The sequence below is a fragment of the Physeter macrocephalus genome, chromosome 12 (assembly GCF_002837175.3).
Source record: "Physeter macrocephalus isolate SW-GA chromosome 12, ASM283717v5, whole genome shotgun sequence".
NCBI classification, from domain to species: domain Eukaryota; kingdom Metazoa; phylum Chordata; class Mammalia; order Artiodactyla; family Physeteridae; genus Physeter; species Physeter macrocephalus.
The window spans coordinates 9,777,085-9,796,765 of NC_041225.1; the positions used below are offsets into that span (position 1 = coordinate 9,777,085).

At 42.2% G+C, this 19,681-nt stretch overlaps 1 protein-coding gene across 1 annotated transcript in view; it reads left to right on the top strand.

The window, feature by feature from the left end:
* The window catches only part of DNAH6 (dynein axonemal heavy chain 6), a 300,028-nt gene extending 280,880 nt beyond the window's left edge, over positions 1–19,148 (top strand). Inside the window, exons 71-77 of the mRNA XM_024129964.2 lie at positions 3,791–3,920; positions 6,626–6,753; positions 9,988–10,173; positions 10,720–10,792; positions 11,608–11,759; positions 15,307–15,529; positions 19,045–19,148. Of these exons, the coding sequence (XP_023985732.1) occupies positions 3,791–3,920; positions 6,626–6,753; positions 9,988–10,173; positions 10,720–10,792; positions 11,608–11,759; positions 15,307–15,529; positions 19,045–19,148 (996 nt within the window). The remainder of the gene's footprint in view (positions 1–3,790; positions 3,921–6,625; positions 6,754–9,987; positions 10,174–10,719; positions 10,793–11,607; positions 11,760–15,306; positions 15,530–19,044) is intronic.
* The last annotated feature ends 533 nt before the right edge of the window (positions 19,149–19,681 follow it).

Below are 19,681 nucleotides of genomic sequence, written 5' to 3' on the forward strand. Positions count from 1 at the left end.
AAGCAACCTAAGTGTCCATCGACAGATGAATGGATAAAGAAGATGTGGCACATATATACAATGGAATGTTACTCAGCCATAAAAAGAAATGAAATTGAGTTATTTGTAGTGAAGTGGATGGACCTAGAGACTGTCATACAGAGTGAAGTAAGTCAGAAAGAGAAAAACAAATACCGTATGTTAACACATATATATGGAATCTAAAAATAAAAACATGTTCTGATGAACCTAGGGGCAAGACAGGAATAAAGATGCAGATGTAGAGAATGGACTTGAGGACATGGGGAGGGGAAAGGGTAAGATGGGACGAAGTGAGAGAGTGGCATGGACATATATATACACTACCAAATGTAAAACCGATATCTAGTGGGAAGCAGCCACATAGCACAGGGAGATCAGCTTGGTGCTTTGTGACCACCTAGAGGGGTGGGATAGGGAGGGTGGGAGGGAGACACAAGAGGGAGGAGATATGGGGATATATGTTTATGTATAGCTGATTCACTTTGTTATACAGCAGAAACTAACACACCATTGTAAAGCAATTATACTCCAATAAAGACTTTTTTAAAAAAGAACTAAAAATATAAAACTCTTAGAAGAAAACATAGGACAAAAATCTTCATGACATTGGATTTAGCAATGATTTCTTAGATATGACACCAAAGGCAGAAATAACAAAAGAAAAAAACAGACAAATTGGACTGCATGAAAGTTTTTTTTATTTTAATTTTTTCATTTTAATTCAACAGAGAGAAAGGCAACCCACAGAATGGGAGAAAATATTCATAAATTATATACCTGATAAGGGATTAATATCCAGAGTATATAGAGAACTCCTAAAACTCAGCAACAAAAAAACAAACAACCCAATTCAAAAATAGGCAAAGGACTTGAATAGACATTCCTCCAAAGAGCAATGTAAAATGGTACATCCTCTGTGGAAAACAGTATGGCAGTTCCTTAAAAAAAAAAAAAAATTAGATTTACCATATAATCCAGCAATTCCACTTCTGGGTATATACACAAAAGCATTGAAATCAGGGACAAAAACAGATATTTGCGCACCCATGTTCATAGCAGCATTATTCACAATAGCTAAAACATGGAAGCAACCCAAGTGTCCATCAGTGGATGAATGGATAGGGAAAAAATGGTGTATACATACAATGGAATATTATTAGCCTTCAAAAGGAAGGAAATTCTGCACAACATGGATGAACCTTAAGGACATGACACTGAGTGAAATAAGCCAGTCACATAAAGAAAAATACTGCATAATTACATTTATATGAGGTATTTAGAGTAGACAAAATTTTGGAGACAGAAAGTAGGATGGTGGTTGCTAGAGGCTGGCGAGAAAAGGAAATGAGGAGTTATTGTTTAACGGGTACAGAGTTTCAGTTTTCCAAGATGAAAAGAGTTATGGAGATGAATGGTGGTGACAACATTATTAGTGTATTTAATACCACTGAACTGTACAGTTAAAAACAGTGCAGATAGCAAATTTTATATTATGTGTATTTTACCACAAAGGAAAAAAATATAAAATATTTAATTATCTTTATTATAGAATTATCTCCTATAAATCAATAGTAATAAACACTAAAAATCAAAAGTGTACAAAATATATAAATAATTTATAAAGACAATACAGATAGCCAATGAACTTATTTTTTAAATAGTTAACTCTACTAATCCTCAAAGAAGTGCAAACCAATGAAAAACTATTTTGCCCATCAAATTGGAAAGGATTTTTTAAGCAATGATAACAATTCTTACAAAGACAGAAAGACAGGTCCTCTGATACACTATTGTTGGGAGTGTAAGTTGATACAGTGTTGTTAGAAATCAATGTAATAATATACAGTTTAAAAATATGCCTTTGGTAATATATCATTTAAAGAATGTAAATGATAGTGGATGAAATTCATATATAGATATTCTATTCACAGAGTTCTAAAAAAATCTAAAAAATAGAACTATCCTAAAAGTAAATAAACAACTATATTAATTATAGTGCATTCAAACCACCGAGGATCAGTCACTTAAAACAGGACTAATGAAGATTTTTCAGTGATGTGAGAAAATGTTCATGAAATTGAAAAAGAATAAATACTACATAAATTGTATGGGCTCAATATTTAAAACTATATGCACATACATACAGAAAATGTCCAGGGGGTGGGGGAGGTAAACTAAAGTTATAAATATCTCTGAAAAGCAAGATCATGAGTAATTTTTCTTTACACTTTTCTGTGCTTTCTAAATTTTCAATAATAAGCTATAATACTTTTCTAAATTCTACCACTCTATTTTTTTTTTTTTGGCTGCACCCCATGGCATGTGGGATCTTAGTTCCCCAACCAGGGATTGAACCCATGCCCTCAGCAGTGAAAGCGTGGAGTCCTAACCACTGGACCGCCAGGGAATTCCCCATAATACTTTTCTAATTGAGAAAATGTTATTTTTTTTAATTGAAGTATAGCTAATCTACAATGTTGTGCCCATCTCTGCTGTACAGCAAAGTGACTCAGTTATACATTCTCTCTTTTATATTCTATTTTTTATATTCTTTTCCATTATGGTTTATCACAGGATATTGAATCTAGTTCCCTGAACTATACAGTAGGACCTTGTTTATCCATCCATTGTTTATCCAATGTTTATCCATCCTATATATAATAGTTTACATCTGCTAATCCCAAACTCCCAGTCCTTCCCTCCCCGACCCCCCACCCCCTCTGCTCTCTATGTCTGTGAGTCTCTTTGTTTTGTAGATAGTTTCATTTGTGCCATATTTTAGATTCCACATATAAGTGATATCATATGGTATTTGTCTTTCTCTTTCTGACTTACTTCACTTAGTATGATAATCTCTAGTTGCATCCATGTTGCTGCAAATGGCATTATTTCATTCTTTTTCATGGCTGAGTAGTATTCCATTGTTTATATGTACCAGATCTTCATTTTTTTTTTAACATCTATATTGGAGTATAATTGCTTTACAGTGGTGTGTTAGCTTCTGCTTTACAACAAAGTGAATCAGTTATACATATACATATGTTCCCATATCTCTTCCCTCTTGCATCTCCCTCCCTCCCACCCTCCCTATCCCACCCCTCTAGCCACATCTTCTTTATCCATTCATTTGTCAATGGACATTTAGGTTGTTTTCATGTATTGGCTCTTGTGAATAAGGCTGCTATGAACATAGGGGTGTGTGTATCTTTTTGAATTATAGTTTTGTCTGGATATATGCCCAGGAGTGGGTTTGCTGGATCAGATGGTAACTCTCTTTTCAGTTTTCTGAGGAGCCTCCACACTGTTTTCCATACTGGCTGCACCAACTTACATTCCCACCAACAGTGTAGGACGGTCCCCTTGAGAAAATGTTATTTAAATAAAAGTATGTTCTAAAGCTGAATTCGCATTATTTCGTCCTCACTTTCATAACTGACTTTTAAATAATTAGCCAAAAATTGTTTAACCATCCTTTACTGTGGTAAAACACATGTAACATGAAATTTATCATTTTAACCATTTTAAGTATACAGTTCAATGACATTCAGTAAATTCACATTGTTGTTCAACCAAAAACGTTTAACTATAACACTGAGAACTAAACACTATCATTTCCAATGAGCACATTTTACCAACTATATCTTCAATATAAAAAATAAAATTTCCTTGGTTTTGGCCACTGCCATTATTTCTCTAATAAACTATGTGTGCAAAATTATTTTTTTGAGAATTTGGTTCTTCACTGTTCTGTCTCTTCTCACCATTACAGTACAAAGAGACCAACACTTTAATCAACACCATACTTGAGGTTCAGCCAAGGTCATCTTCTGGTAGAGCGGGAAAGAGCAATGATGAGATTGTCCAAGAACTCGTTGCTTCTGTCCGGACCAGAGTTCCAGGTAGTAAGTAATTCCTAGCATACATGTACAATGGGATGTTTAGGAATAAACTCAGAAAGCTGAGTGATAGGCAGGTGTCCAAATCTGCTTATTATGCAGATTTTTTCTTTACATAGAGAGCTCTTCTGATGTAGAGCTCTCCATTTATAGATGAGAAGCATACAGCACCTTGACATCTTAACTGCCAGAAGCATGAGGAACAAGTTGGTTTCTAGCTCAATGTAACTTTAACCAGACTTTTTCCTGAGTTTTCTAATATCTCTAGACTTGTACTGTCCGAGACAGTAGCCGTTAGCCACATGTGGTTATTTAAACTTTAAATTAAATTTAATTTAAAATTCATTTCCTCACATTTTAAGTGCTGCCATACTGAACAATGCGAATGGAGAACATTTCCATCATAAAAAATTCTATTGGACAGGGCTGCTCTGGAATCCATTTCATTTTCTTTTTTTCTCCAACCAGACAGGTGGCTAGATTATTTCACTTTGTTTTCTGGTGAGTTAGGGAATCTTCCTGAATGATCACAGAGATCCACTTTCACACTTTTCTTAGAGTGACTGTAGATTTAGATGTCTTAATATATTGTTCATGGTTGGAAATGTCATTATAGGGGAAAAAAAGATGAAGCATAAAAAAAACTAGTGACTGTAAAAGTAAACTGTCTTTCTGTCTCTATTCACAATACTCTGGCATCAAGTGTATGGGTTTTCCCCTACATTAAGCAGTTACTCTCTGGACACCAGCTGGGTGTCCTACAATTCAGTTATGACTTTATCCAGAGTGGGCACAGACCCCACAGTTTAAGGGCTCAGTCACACAAGACTGTCCCCACTTCAGATGCCAACAAGTCCCCAGGTTGTGACCTGTACTTCCCACAACCCCCTTTTGGGGTTCAGTAATTTTCTAGAACAACTCACAGAACTCAGGGAAATGGTTATTTACATTTACCAGATTACTTTATATGATATAATAAAGGATAAAGATAAACTGCAAGATAAAGAAGTACATAAGGCAAGGTCCAGAAGAGTCCCAAGGGCAGGAGCTTTTGTCCCTCCTGGCACATGATGCATTTACCAACCCAGAAGCTCTCCAAACCCCTTCAGTTAGGTTTTTATGGAAGTTTTATTACATAGGCATGATTGATTAAATCACTGGCCTTTAGCGATTAACTTAACCTCCAGCCCCTCCCCTCTCCTAGGAGGTCAGAGAGTAGAGCTAGAAGTTCCAACTCTCTAATCACATGGTTTTTTCCCCTGACAACCAGCCCCTCATCTTTAGGGGTGGTCCAAGAGTCACCTCATTAACATAAACTCAGGTGTGGTTGAAAGGGGCTTGTTATCAATAACAAAAGATGTTCCTTTCACCTTCATGACTCAGGAGCTATTTCAGGAGTTGGGGTCAAAAACCAACAATTATAGACATGATGTTCCTCTCACTCTTATCAATGAGGGAATTATAAGAGTTTTAGGAGCTCTGGCCAGAAGCTGGGGACAAAGACCAAAATACATTGCATCGGCAGGCAGACTCTCAACCACTGCGCCACCAGGGAAGCCCCCCAAAATACATATTTCTTATTACATCACAGTAACACAGACTAAGTCTTGCCAATACTATTAAGGCCCCCCGAAAAGAAAGGACCTGTGTGACCTCAGAAGTCCGTTATGTTCCTCCTAAAGCAGCCCCTCAAAAGACTCTCTTCTTGAGTGGAGAGTTATGTTGATATTGAAGCAACTGAGTTATTTTAGGAAGCATTTTTAATAAACATAAGATGGAGGACTGGGTCGAAAAAGGGATGAAGGTGGATGGATGGATGGATGGATGGATGGATGCATGGATGGATGGATGATGGATGGAAAGTTAGTATACTTGTTTCAGAGTTCCATTGACACCTAGGGGTTTTCTCTCCACGCTTCATAAAGTTTGTACTTTTACTGTGAAATGATAAGCCATGCCATCTGCTGAGACTGAGGGGCAGGGGTGCAATTGGCTCAACAAGAGAACTGAGGCTCCGAATAGCCCGAGGCGACTGACCAAAGGAGAAGAGTGTAGGCAGGTAACCGCAGCCCTGTGGACCCAAGAGCTTGTACTTACCCACACTGCTGTGTGATTTTTCTACAGCAGCCAAAATGTGAGTGGTTAAGAGGAAATTGATGTACATATCTCAGAGCCACTTGTTTTCTCACACTTTACTCATCTTTGTAAGGAAAATGCAGTCCCTTCATTTTTTAGAGCTTATATGAGCCTCCACTGGGTGGATTGTAGGGAAAAAGAAGAGCACGATTTTCGATCCAGCTTGAAACATGGGCCCATTTCACAATCCAGTCAGTCCCTTTGAACAACACTCAGTAACCTGGGATAAATGCTGTCTCTCTCCTCTCTCGGGGGGTGTCCTGCCCCCAACCCCTCCTCTCCTAGATGCAACACGGGTGCGTAGGGAAGAGCGAGGCTTACATACGCCGCATACACACAAGGCAGAGGAGACGACTCAGGACCCCTGGTACCTCTGGTCTCAGGGATGTCCCTTGTCTACCAGGTAGCACTTGCCACTGAAGTCCGAGCAGCCTGACTCCCATTCAGCCTAGGCCCCAGGGACAAGAGAAGTTGGCTTTAGGAAAGGTTAAGATAAGTGCATTCCAATAGCAATGTGATAAGGAGAGAAATCAACAATAATTGATCTGATGAATCAGCCGTGTGTGTTTCAGAAACTCTGGAGATGGAGAACGCTTCTGAGAGCCTTTTTGTCAAGGATCCTCACGGACGCCTTAACTCCTTGACCACTGTTCTTGGACAAGAAGTGGACCGGTTTAACAATCTGCTGAGACTAATACACGTATGCACGCTCACTGCCATCCTTGCTATTGGGTATCAAAGCTTTGTGCAGAGTGTATAACAATGTGAAGTTTCCATTCCCATCACTTCAACATTTCCATCTGGATATGCTAACAACCCTTCAACCCCAACTTGTCTAAACCTGAATTCACCCTCCTCTAGTCTGTGTTCCCTTTCTCTAATAATGGTCTAGTGACTATGTGGCATTACAAACCCTTCATCATCCTAACTTGCACCCTTAGAATTACCATTGACTCATTAGGAATTTGACCAGGGACCTAAGCACTCAGTTAAGAGAGATTCAGTCCTTGTTCCTGATGGCTAGTTTGCTTTTAATATCATAGTCTTTATGAAGACTATGACAACCAGAGTTTCTGAAATTGGAGGCCACAGAACACCTCAATTAGCATCCACTGTGCTGCAGTTTCAAATGTGGATTCCCTGATTCCACTTCAGACCTACGGAGCTAGGATTCCTTGAGGAGTTCCTGGGGATATGAATTTTAAATAAACTCCCCCAGGTGATGTCAGTGCAACTAAAATTTAAGAACAACTATTTAGACCTTTGCCTTATGCTCAGGAATACTTTCTGAATGGTGTTGACTTTGTAATGCTGGCTGCAGGACTTCCTGTTGTCTCTGTGCATAACTTTAATAAGGGAAACTATTAGAGAGCAAATATTTAGCAGTAACAGGAAAAGTTCTACTGCCAAGCAGGGAACCAAATACCTAGCACAGAATCAAGTGATAAGATTGAGAAGGGCAGCTAGGGTAGCCCTTTTAAAGACCGTCTCTTCCCTATTAGGAAAGCAAAGTCTCCAAATGTTTCTGGTCGTCTGGCAATACCCAGGCTTGTGGGTTAGGGGGCCACTGGGTCAGCTGAATACGTGACATCATCACCTTGGGCCTATGGCATCTGGTTAGGTAAACCAGTGTCAGCAGGCCAGGCAGTCAGGTCAGAGCTTATTACCTTCTACATTGAATGAATCAGGGTATAGATGAAGCTGATGTGATAAAGATCCCCAAATACGGTGGCCAAAACAGGATAGAAATTCACTGCTCTCTCAGTTGAGAGCCCAGACAAAGCTCTGTCTAGGACAGGTAGTTAATCTTGCTTTGTGAGCTCATCCAAGGATCTCAGCTGGAGGGCTGGCTCTTCCAGTCTCAACAGGGACAGGGGAAAGAGAACTGAGGGAGAGCAGCTTCCTCATAAAAATGTAACCCAGAAGTTGCATACATCGTTTTTTCTTATATCCCTTTAGCCAAAGCTTGGTCACATGGCAACACCCCAGCTGCAAGGGTGGCTGGGAAATGTAGTCCCAATATCTGTATTGGATTGCTCTGTGCCCAGATAAAACTAAGAGGATACTGTTGTTCAGAGGAGGAAGAGGAGATGGATGCTGCTCCTCTCTGACCTCTTCCACATCATGTATGGCCTTTAACCCACTTAAAGATGGACAAGTCCAAATGTCATTTCCTCATAAAGTCTTCCTGGAACACAGCCCTTCCCTCCACCACCAGATGACAGGGAACCCTCCTCAAGGCTCCATCACTTGAGGTGTCTGTGTCCATCACTGTATTTGTGTACAATGTACCACCTTGTTTTGTAATTACTCCTCCATGAGTAATTGACTCCCCCAGTAGACAATGAACTTGAAGAGAAGGAGACTAGTATATAAGTCATCTCTGTTTCCCCAGTGCCTGACACATCCTAAATCTTCCATGAATATTTGAACATGCAAGTGAACGAATGTGGCTCTCAGGAACAAAGTGGTCACTTCTTCTGGTCAAACAATACTGTCCACCACTAATGGAAGAATTCACCTAAAAAAAAAAAAAAGTATAAGAGAGAGGAGCCCTGGGAGAAGCAGCCTGCAAGGAAATCAGGAGTCATAGCCAAGCACTCCCATTGAAGGGAGGGGTGGTGGCCACCACTGTATGCTGGACCTGCACCAGAGATCTCCCTCATCCTGACCCCTGCCCTGTCCTGCCTTGCCCTGGCTCTGTCCCAGCCTCACTTTCACCTCACCCAGCAAACAGCAAGGCCTCACTGTGGTAGTGATAAGAAAGGCCAAGGGAGGGCAGGAGCATCCAGGACCTCGGGCTGCCATCTTGGTGAGCTCACTCTCCTCCAGACAGTTACAGAACTGTGAGACAGGGCAAGTCCTGGGAGAGACAAGGCCGCTAGCCATAAGGGAGAACATTCTGACGTGCGCTCTTGACACTGAATATGACTACATGTTAGCTGCCTCCTCTGAGAGAACTGGCTGCAATGTGACCTCTGTCTACGCTGATTTGGAAGGCACTAGCAGCCTGGCGCCTCCAGCTCTCTGACTTAAGTGTTCTCCATGAATCTTAGATAAGTCTTCTGCTACCTTTTTCCATTTTTGGTGTCTAAGATGGAGTGTTGTTTTGGCTCTGGCTGAGGGCCTTTTTCCTGAGCTCTGCTGCAAATGGTTCCTCAGATCCTAAGGGCATATCTACTTAAAATTCCTCTTTTCTATCACTGCCTCTTGTGAAAAGAGTTGGGAGGAGGGGAATAACTCCATGAAGGAATGGAAGGATGACTAGCCCTCTTTTGTCACATGTCGCTTGTCTCTAGAACTATTTGCATGTGGTCCTAGGACTTAGTTTTTTAATCAACATAAATTTGGTCTCTAACATCTTCCTGTAATATTCTCCCCATGTATGGCAGTAGTTGTCACAAAACTGGAACCCATTAGAGCCATACAAATCTATATGGCCTGCCTTTACCTTTAGCCAGGTAGCAGATATTACCCTGTACTTCCCGTAGCTGCTGTTGGTCCAGCATCTCCCAGGACTTCTGCCGGCCTCTGTCTTTTGTTGAGATGAGGGGAGGATAAGTCCTCATCCCCCTGTCTGTGGTTCCCAAATCGCTAACCATCAGGCCCATTCTTCCTTTGGCCTGGACGAGAGCTGGATGATGGCTTTTCTCAACATACTTGGGGGCCATCTCTCCACCTTCCCTTCTTCACTTCACTGGATCCTGCTATTATGCCTGAAACACCTCCACTACCAGGTCTTACACCCCTCTGGTCACATGTAAAAAAATGCATGAAAGATTGGAGCGTCTGATCCAGCACATAGTCTACAGAGAGGATGGAACCCAGCAAGCAGTCCCTTAAGCATAAGGCAACACCTGCTACCACGAACAAGTTTCATTCCCACCTGATAATTACCTCTGTGAAGGGTACCAACCCCTTTTTATTCTTTCAGACCTCTCTAGATGCGCTCAACAAAGCCATTGCTGGATTGATGGTGATGTCTGAAGAAATGGAAAAAGTGTATAACAGTTTCCTCAACAACCAGGTTCCCTCTCTGTGGTCCAACACAGCCTACCCATCCCTGAAGCCACTAGGATCGTGGGTCAAAGACCTTATTCTGAGGACTGCATTTGTGGACGTAAGAAAATTCACTTCTTTGGGGTCTGATGAATTTGATGACACGGTTGGCCCTAAAGTTCTTAGGAAGCCCTCGCTAACTGAAATATTGACGACCATCGAGGGATCATCTGAACCCAAAGAAACAGAAACTTCCAGAATAGCATCAGTTTGAAAGTGTTATGCTGATTATAGTATAGTTTGCCCTAGACCCTTATCCCCACAGTCCATTTTAATTCCAGGCCATCCTTGGAGTTTCAGATCTAGTACATGAGACCTCACCATGAGGTACAGAACCAATCTGACATGAGTCCAAACGGTCAGATGTGACCTTGCTGTCCTCTCCCCCTTCTAGAACTTCTGTAATAACCAGGTTCTGGGTTTATGGTCAGCCTGGTGCGTGAGGAAGGGGGACAGGGCAGGCAGTAAGAATGGGGCTGGTGATAACTCAAGACCGGTTTAGATTCTGCCTCCTGGACACCCTCCAAAATACGACTTTGATTTAAAAGACAAATTCTATCTCAGAAAAAAAAAAAAAGTACATTATGGTGTAATGTTTCTCCTTCAGCTGTGGCTCAAAAGAGGACAGCCTAAGTCCTTCTGGATCTCCGGTTTCTTCTTTCCTCAAGGATTTCTAACAGGTACCAGTGCTTTCCCTAGAAAAATCCCATAGGAAAGATCATGATGTGTGATGAGCTGTGCCGGGTTTCTAGGAACTTTGAAAATGGCATGGCTGCTGATGGCCTAACCAAGGGGTTATTGATTATGAGGCAGCCGAACAAGGCCCTGCTCTTCCTCGCTTGCTGGGGTGGGGAAAGGATGGCAGAAATAGTAGACGTTCCCCCAGCAACCTAATGCCCACTCCTCTCAGGTTATAAGTGCAAGTGCTGCTGCCCTGTGAATGTGCACAGCTACCCCAAGTCCCCACGTAACCCATGCTCAAGGGCACTACCTGCTCTCCACCTTCTCTGGCCCCACCTCTGAGCAGCGTCCTTCCCTCTAAAAAACACTCTTACTGTACCTCCAGTGGCCCTCAGGGATTCTTCCCAGGACCCCAGAGGGTACCAAGGTCTCTGGGCTCCTAGATGCTAATGAGCCCAGCCCTTAATCTGTCTCATCCTGAGTCCCTCCTAAACAGCCTATAGACAGCCCATACAAGACAAGCTAAGCAAGATGCTAAAGTTGGGGAGATTGGGCTTTGAAACTCCCTCACGGGCTTGTCTCTCTCATTGGCAGAGCAGTGCACTTTAGACATGGCCTCCCCTCTCTTCCCAACCAGGACCAAAATTCGCACATGCTTTGGCTCCACACCTCCCAACTAATTCAGAGTAAGATGTTAATGGTTGAGTCCTCTGGATGGAGAAGAAGCTCTCTAACGCTAGAGCATCCCGGTTGAGGTGCGTGGGGGCCGTGTTTGGGCAATAGTAACCCAGGTTTCTGGCTTTCATATTTACAGGAACTCTTCAAAATCATGCTCGGAAATATAATTTGCCTATAGATGAGCTGAGTTTCAAGTACAACATGATTCCTATCTATCGGGATCAAGCCACAGTTATAGACGCTGCCAAGACAGTGCACTTTGGACAAGAACTGCCCATGGACATGGAGGTATTGTTCCCCTGACATTTGTTACAGCACAGCAGCTTCTGTCCCACTGTCTTCCAGTATCTCAGGCAATCTCCCCTGCCCCCCTCCCCGCTTTCCATTTGCAGGAGTGGGAGAGGGCAGGGTGGGACTCACAACCCCAAGACAAGCTCCACAATTAGCAGTGACCGGATGGGAACTGCCTAAATTAGTCTGACCTGTAAAAATATTTTTTACAGCAATACTGTAGATACCTACAGTAACTTTCTCATTCGTGTAGAGGCAATATGGCAAGAGGTTAAAAACCAGAGTTTCAGCACCGGGCAGGCCTGAGTAAATTCTGACATTCTCCCTCCGCAGTTGTGTCTGCAAGAGCAGTTACTAACATGTCTGCACCTCAGTGTTCACATCTGCAAAATGGGGCTCATGTCACCAACCTCAGAGCTGTAGGGCAGTGTAACTGAAACTTCAGGTGTCATGTGACCAGCACATAGTGAGCCCACAATAAATAACTGTTATCATAAGCTAAACTTATCTGCCTCGTTCACTCAGCTGCCTCCTAGCAGAATTGATATGCTAACTTCATATATCATATAACTATAACTCCATCACATAACCAATAGGAATGTATCAATAGTAAGGAAGCAGTTCAGACTCTTTGCTTACATAGTTTACTCCCTCTAGAGCAGAGGTTCTCAAAATGTGGTCCGCAGACCAGCAGCAGCAGTATCACCTGGGCGCTTATTAAAAATGAACTTATTTACAAAACAGAAATAGACCCACAGATGTAGAAAGCAAACTTATGGTTACCAACGGGGGAAGTGGGGAGGGATAAATTAGGAGGTTGGGATTAACATATACACACTACTATATATAAAATAGATAAACAACAAGGACCTACTGTATAGCACAGGGAACTATACTAAATATGTTGTAACAACCTATAAGGGAAAAGAATCTGAAAAAGTATATACATATATATATATATATATATATATAGAGAGAGAGAGAGAGAGAGAGACATATACATATATATGTATAACTGAATCACTGCTGTATACCTGAAACTAACACAACTTTGTAAATAACTATACTTCAATTTAAAAAAGAAAAAGAAATGTAAATTCCAAGGACCCATTCCAGATTGAATCAGAAACTGGGCTGGGACCTAGAAATCCATATTTTAACAAGTCCTGCAGCGGGTTCTTAGCCCACTTGAGTTTCAGAACCCCTGCTCTAGAATGTCTCGACCTCGACTGCAGGTTAAAATCACCTATGGAGCTTTAAAAACATCCTGATGCTCAGTCCACACCCAAATACGTCAAAATCACCCCAATTTTATGTCATCATTATACGTTAAAGCTCCCCTGGCAATTCCAGTATACAGCCGGGGTGAGAGCCACCACTGCCGATCTGAGCTGCCCACTTTCAACGCGCTGAGATATTGATGGGGCAGGGAAACCTCTGCTTCAACGCGCCTGTCCACCCCAGTGGGCCTTATTAATGCAATTTTCTATCTGTGCTGTGAAATCAAAGATCTGCTCCAGATTGCTTTGGCCAAGAATGTGTTCACTAGCCGGTCAGTGTAGATGGGGTAAGTGGCTTTTACTAAACCTTCCTTAAAGTATCATGGTATTAGTAGGAATTGCTCCTGGGTAACTTAATCAGTATCCACCCCACTCAGATCTGCTTGATCTAGTCTTTGCTCTGATTAGCAAAAACACACGAAGACGAGATTGATCCCATATTCATGGATTACTCTATGAAATACTATAATACCCCATGCCTCTTAATTGCCTGTATCTTAAAATGACAATGAAAGAGCTTACGTCTTTAAGGGAATTTGTTTTAGCATCAAATTTCTTTTGATGCTAAAGTATTTGCATGCAAAAGTAGGGGGAAATCAATTGAAAGATGCACTCCTTGTTATTTTGAGACCCTTCTTAGCCAGGAGAGCATCGCAGGCCCAGGTCAGCCTGCAGGAGGGCAGGACAACACCCACAGAAAAGCCCTCATCCAGTCTGTCCTGGATGCCGGCCCTGCTCTGTGCCTGGCACGCTCCATCTGCCACATAGACTGACTCTGACGGACAGATGTTTACAGTGACCACCGGGGCCTCTGTCCCTCCAGCCTACCCCAGTCTACACACATCTCCACATGGGTCATGTGCAGTGAACCACGATGATGCCTGGGAATGCCTGCCTTCTGTGGAGACTGCAAACGGTATAGTCAGCCCATCTCCTGGTCATCCCAGCAAACGTCTGCAAGACACAGCGGGAGACTGTTGGACGACTTGAGCTCTGTTACAAACAGCAGGGCCACTGTCAGCCCATTGCCGCCTTTGTGCCATTTAGGAAAAGGCACTTGCTCTGTGTGTGTGCAGATGGCTCCTACACACAACTTGGCAAGTGGATGGCAGGATGGTTTCAGCCTCTACTCAGGCAAACCTGCACAAGCATAGAGAGTAGCCCCCAAAACAGGAAGGCCTTGCTCTACCTCGCTGCACGCGAGGGACAAACTACAGGACACTAGGTAGTAAAGTCTAACCAAAAAACGCTTACCATCCTTTTATTCACTATAAAACACATCACTTATGACCACAGAGCTTGGTCCTCTGCCTGCAGGTGTGAAGCTCCAGTTACCCAAAGGTCTAGGGCCCCAGAACTGGCCAAATTCACTCAATGTTTGAGGAAGGATACACAGAAGCCCACAACTGGAAGATATTGTATACCAGTGGTGACATCTAATCACAGGACATTGAGGGACAGGGTCTCTGTCTCTGTCTCTCTTTCTCCTGCAAAAAATTTTTTTTTTAATTTATTTATTTTTGGCTGCATTGGGTCTAACTGGCTGCGTGTGAGCTTTCTCTAGTTGTGGTGAGCAGGGACTACTCTTCATTGCAGTGAGTGTGCTTCTCATTGTGGTGGCTTCTCTTGTTGCGGAGCATGGGCTCTAGGCACACGGGCTTCAGTACTTGTGGCACACGGGCTCAGTAGTTGTGGCACGCGGGCTTAGTTGCTCCGAGGCATGTGTGATCTTCCCGGACCAGGGATTGAGCCCATGTCCCCTGCATTGGCAGGCAGATTCTTAACCACTGCCCCACCAGGGAAGTCCCGTCTCCTGCAAAATTTCTCTTAAAAAACTTTCCATAGGCACTCTGCAAATATTACTGCCAAAATATAACCTACCTGCTGGAACAGCACCCAGATCTTTGAAAGGCCTTGCTAAAAATAACAGGTGATAATTACAGCCCTCTTGTCCATCCACTTCCCATGAGAAGAGGAAAATCCTAACGTCATGATATCAGAGTCTGAAGCCCATCAGTGGGTTTCCCAGGGGTACCCGCTACCGGACAGCCTGTGGGAGTGTGAAAAGTATGAGATTTGGTGACAAACTGAAAAGCAAATTATTTCACCTTTTGGAGCCTTGGCATTCTCCTCTCTAAAATGTGAGTGATAAGAGAATCTCTGGATTGGTTCCTAGAATTGAGTGAGGATGTAGGACTAGGAGGTGGCCCACAAAATTGACCCCTCCTCCTCTTCTCACCTATGAACTTCTGCGTGTCTTTCAGTTGCCCTCTCCTGAAGATGGTGTTCTTGTCCATGGGATATTCATGGATGCTTCTCGATGGGACAATAAGGAGATGGTGATAGAAGACGCACTGCCCGGACAGATGAATCCAATGCTGCCTGTGGTGCATTTTGAACCTCAACAAAATTATGAGCCAAACCCAACACTCTACCACTCCCCACTTTATAAGACAGGGGCCCGGGCAGGAACACTCTCAACCACAGGTGAGGATGTTCTAAGATCAGTACAATGACCGAATGCAAACTACAATCAAAGTCCAAATGCTAAACTGTAATGTACAAAGGGTGATCTTGGGCCAATTAGCCAGGCTTAAAATAAGACCACTTACAACACACAAATTTATAAATGCTGTAAATTCTACTTGTTTTAATGCTGAGTGTAGATTAACATTATAAAGCCAATGCTTGCTTCTATTACTGTAATGAGTAGAAAATAGTTTATTTTGTGTGTGTGTCTTTCACTTTATTTATTTATTTATTTATTTTATTTTGGTTGTGCTGGGTCTTCGTTGCGGCCAGCGGGCTCCTATTTGCGGTATGCATGTGGGATCTAGCTCCCCGACCAGGGATCGAAACCGCATCCCCTTCATTGGAAGGTGAATTCTAAACCACTGCGCCACCAGGGAAGTCCCAGAAAGTAGTTTATTGAGCAGTGCCTTCTAATTGAAAAATGATGGACTGAGTAGACACATCTATCTGCCCCAATCCATTGAGACTCAAGGTAGAAAAGAGATTTTAAAATAAATAAGTGGAATGCCATGCTACAAAAAGAGAAATCTTAGGAGACCTGCAACTGAGACACAGCCCTGAAAAAAAGGAACCAGAAAAAAAGAAAGCCATATCAACAGATAAGCTGAAGAACTGAATGCAGACAGCTAGACAGTGAGCCAAGAGAATGCGCTGAGGAAGTCCCTCAAAAGACAGCACAATGCAATTTTTTTAAGTGACACTGTGCAAGGAGTCAAAATCACCAACACTTATCCAGTAGGCAATCTGGAAGGAGAAAGGAGAGAAAATGGAAGAGCAACAATATTTGAAAAACCGGCTGATAATTTCCCAGAACTGAAGAAACAGTTGAGTCCTCAGATTGAGAGATCTCAAAAAGTGGTAGGGGTAATTTTTAAAAATATACAACGAACAAATAAACAAATTCTAAAAGAAACCTAGATATATCAGAGTGATACCTAAGATCATCAGAAATAAAGAAAATTCTCAAAGAGATAAAATGCATTAATATACTGGAACTAAAATTCCAGGAAATGAGAATCAGATTGACTTCAGACACGTCTCATTATCCACAGTGCATATAAAAATAGAGAAACTTCTTCAAAGGGCTGAGGAAAAACAACTCTGAACCAGAACTGCAAGTGCAACCAAATCACCATCTGAACGAAAAGTTGTAATAAAGACCGTCTGGGACATACAAAGGCTCTAAATTAATCACCACTGATCCTCTATTTAAAACACACACACACACACACACACACACACACACACACACACAGTTAAATCTTTTATAGTTTGACCATAATAATGAATTTATAATAACTTGGAACTAAATTTCCAGATGACAGAAAGATGGGAGGGGAGCCAGGAAGAAAGAACTAAAAAATCTTTCTCATTTGAATGGAGAATATAGATACTGATGATATTTATTTTTCTAATAAAATATTCAGTTAAAGAGTGTTCTCTAAGGGTAACGTACAGAATAGAACTAAAATAGACATTTGTGTCACATGATCTCCCACTGCTATGACAAATCTAAATAAGTGTTCGAAGGTATTTTTTAAATTAATAGTGGTATTTACAAGTTTTTGTAGGGACATGTACTTTTATTTGTCTTGGATAAGTATCTAGGAATGGAATGACTGAATCATGCAGTTGGTATACGTTTAACTCCTTAAGAAACTGCCAAAATGTTTTCCAAAGTGGCCACAGCACTTAACATCCCCACCAGCAGTGTATGAGGGTTCCATATCCTCCACATCCTCACCACCACTTAGTACAATCAGTCCTTTTAATTTTAGATGATAGATGACAGATAGATAGGTAGATGATGATGACAGATAAATAGATATAGATAGATGATAGACAGATAGATAGATAGATAGATAGATAGATAATAGCATATAGTGGCATCTCTTTGTGGTTTTAATTTGCATTTCCCTAATGACTAATGACAGTAACCACCTTTTCTGGTGCTCATTTATATCTTCTCAGATGAAGTGTCTGTTCCAATCTTTTGCCCATTTTTTAATAGAGGCATTTGTCTTCTTATTACTGACTAAAATTCCAACAGGAACTCTGTGGTTTTCGGGAAAAGGAACAAAGAAAAGGTAGTAATTAACATGACGTTGCACTGGCACAAGATTCTATAAACAGATCCAATGTACTGGAGAGAGAGCCCAGAAACGCACTGTGCATATGTGGGAACGCGACGTATAATACCAGCATCATTTAAAATTGATCAGGAAGAGGCAGATTATTCCACAAATGATGCTGGGACAATTGGTTATACCAAACTTAGATCCTTACCTCCTACCACATACAAAAATTAAATCACAGATGGACTCTATAGACTGAATCATCACTAAAATTTAAAATTATTAACCTTAATGAAATAATGGCTCTAAGTAATAATTATCAGCTGCTGCTGACATTCCAACAAAGAAAGACAACCAGACACAAGGCGTTTCCTGATGGAAGTGCACACCACCTGGGAAGTATTCTTGCCAAAAAATCTCAACCCTGAATGTGATCACACCTCTAGATCTAACCACCCTTGCAGGAATAGAGGAACACGTGTAAAGTCACCACAGGGATGCTGTCAACAAGAGCCAGACTCTGGGAAACCTCACAGGAGAAAGAGGCTGGTTGTTTCAACAAATATATTACAAGGGGGTGGCAAAAGGAACAGAGGGGAACCTACCAATTGAAAGAGATTTAAATAACACATCACTGTTGCAAGGTATGGACCGTATTTGAATTTCAATTCAAACTAATGGTTACTATACATACACACTCTGCGTATGTACTAAAAAATGTCATTCGAGCACCTGCCAAGGCACCATGCAGGGAACGACGGACAAAGATCAGGAAAGGGGAGATGTAGGCATTCTCTGCTGGGGACACCACCACCTTCCCTGACTTCCACACAGATGGGGTTTGCTGTGAAGGCCAGAAACAGCAACTCCCATCCTGAGGGCAGGGTCCTCTTCTTCCCAACCTGGTCCTGGCGCCCCTCACCCAGGCACACAGTGAAGAAACGGTAAAAGTGCCCTCTTACTTCAGGTGTCCCAGAGCTGAGGGACATACCTGTGACTGCACTTAGTCATCTCAGGACCCCAGTGCCTACCTACTGGGTGGAACAAAGGATGGATGGATGCCCAACCTACCAACTGTATCCCCTGAATCCCATTTAAAACTCAGGCCTCAATCCTAGTCCAATGCTCCCTGAAACAAACTGCAGAGAACTTGAAACATAGTTTATAAGGTTACACAAGATCTAAGCTGGACAGGTCCTAAAGGATCATTTGTTCTCACATCTTCATTTTACAAAGCATAAAACTGAAATCTGTAGAGGACTATTTGCTCTTCTTCTTTAGAGGCAAAGTCAGTTCTGGAGCCCAGGTGTCTAAACTCCCAGTACAGTGATTTTTTGTATTAAGGGGTTATTCTTTAAAGTAACAACCCTTTTCTTTCCCTGTATTCTTAACTAGGTCATTCAACCAACTTTGTGGTGACCGTCCTCTTACCCTCCAAGCGGTCCAAAGATTACTGGATTGCTAAGGGATCGGCTTTGCTCTGCCAACTAAATGAGTGAAAAGGTGCCACGTCTGTGCTTCCAAAGAACCAGGCCAGAGATCTTTCCTGATGGGGGAGAAAAGTCTGCGTAATTCATACGCGAGCAAAACAGGTTTACTTCTGATCTGGCTTAAAGGTTGCAAGTGTGGCTTTTCTTTCTTTTATAACCTAAAATAAAGTGTTTTGAGTTTCTCTTTCTGGTGGTAATTCAAGCTCTGATGTGAAAGCAGTGGGTGCAGCGCTCACCTCTTAAGCCTGCTCCCCCTCCCCCATGCAAGAGGCAGCTTCCCCTCAGTAAGGGGGGAGGGGGATTGCTGAGTCAGACCTCAGCACTTCCTCATCCACATGGGCTTTCTTCCTCTTCACGCTAATGTGAAAGGCCCACTGTACACGTCAGTCTCGTGGCCCTAGGTTTTTCCATGTCTAGACCAGATTAAGGCTCAGGGCCCAACACATGAGACCTGGGCCCAAGGTGCCATTGCCCCATGCTGTGGGGCTGGATTACAATCCTCAGAAGAGCCCGCGGTCTTTCACAATAGTGCAGGTCGCTCC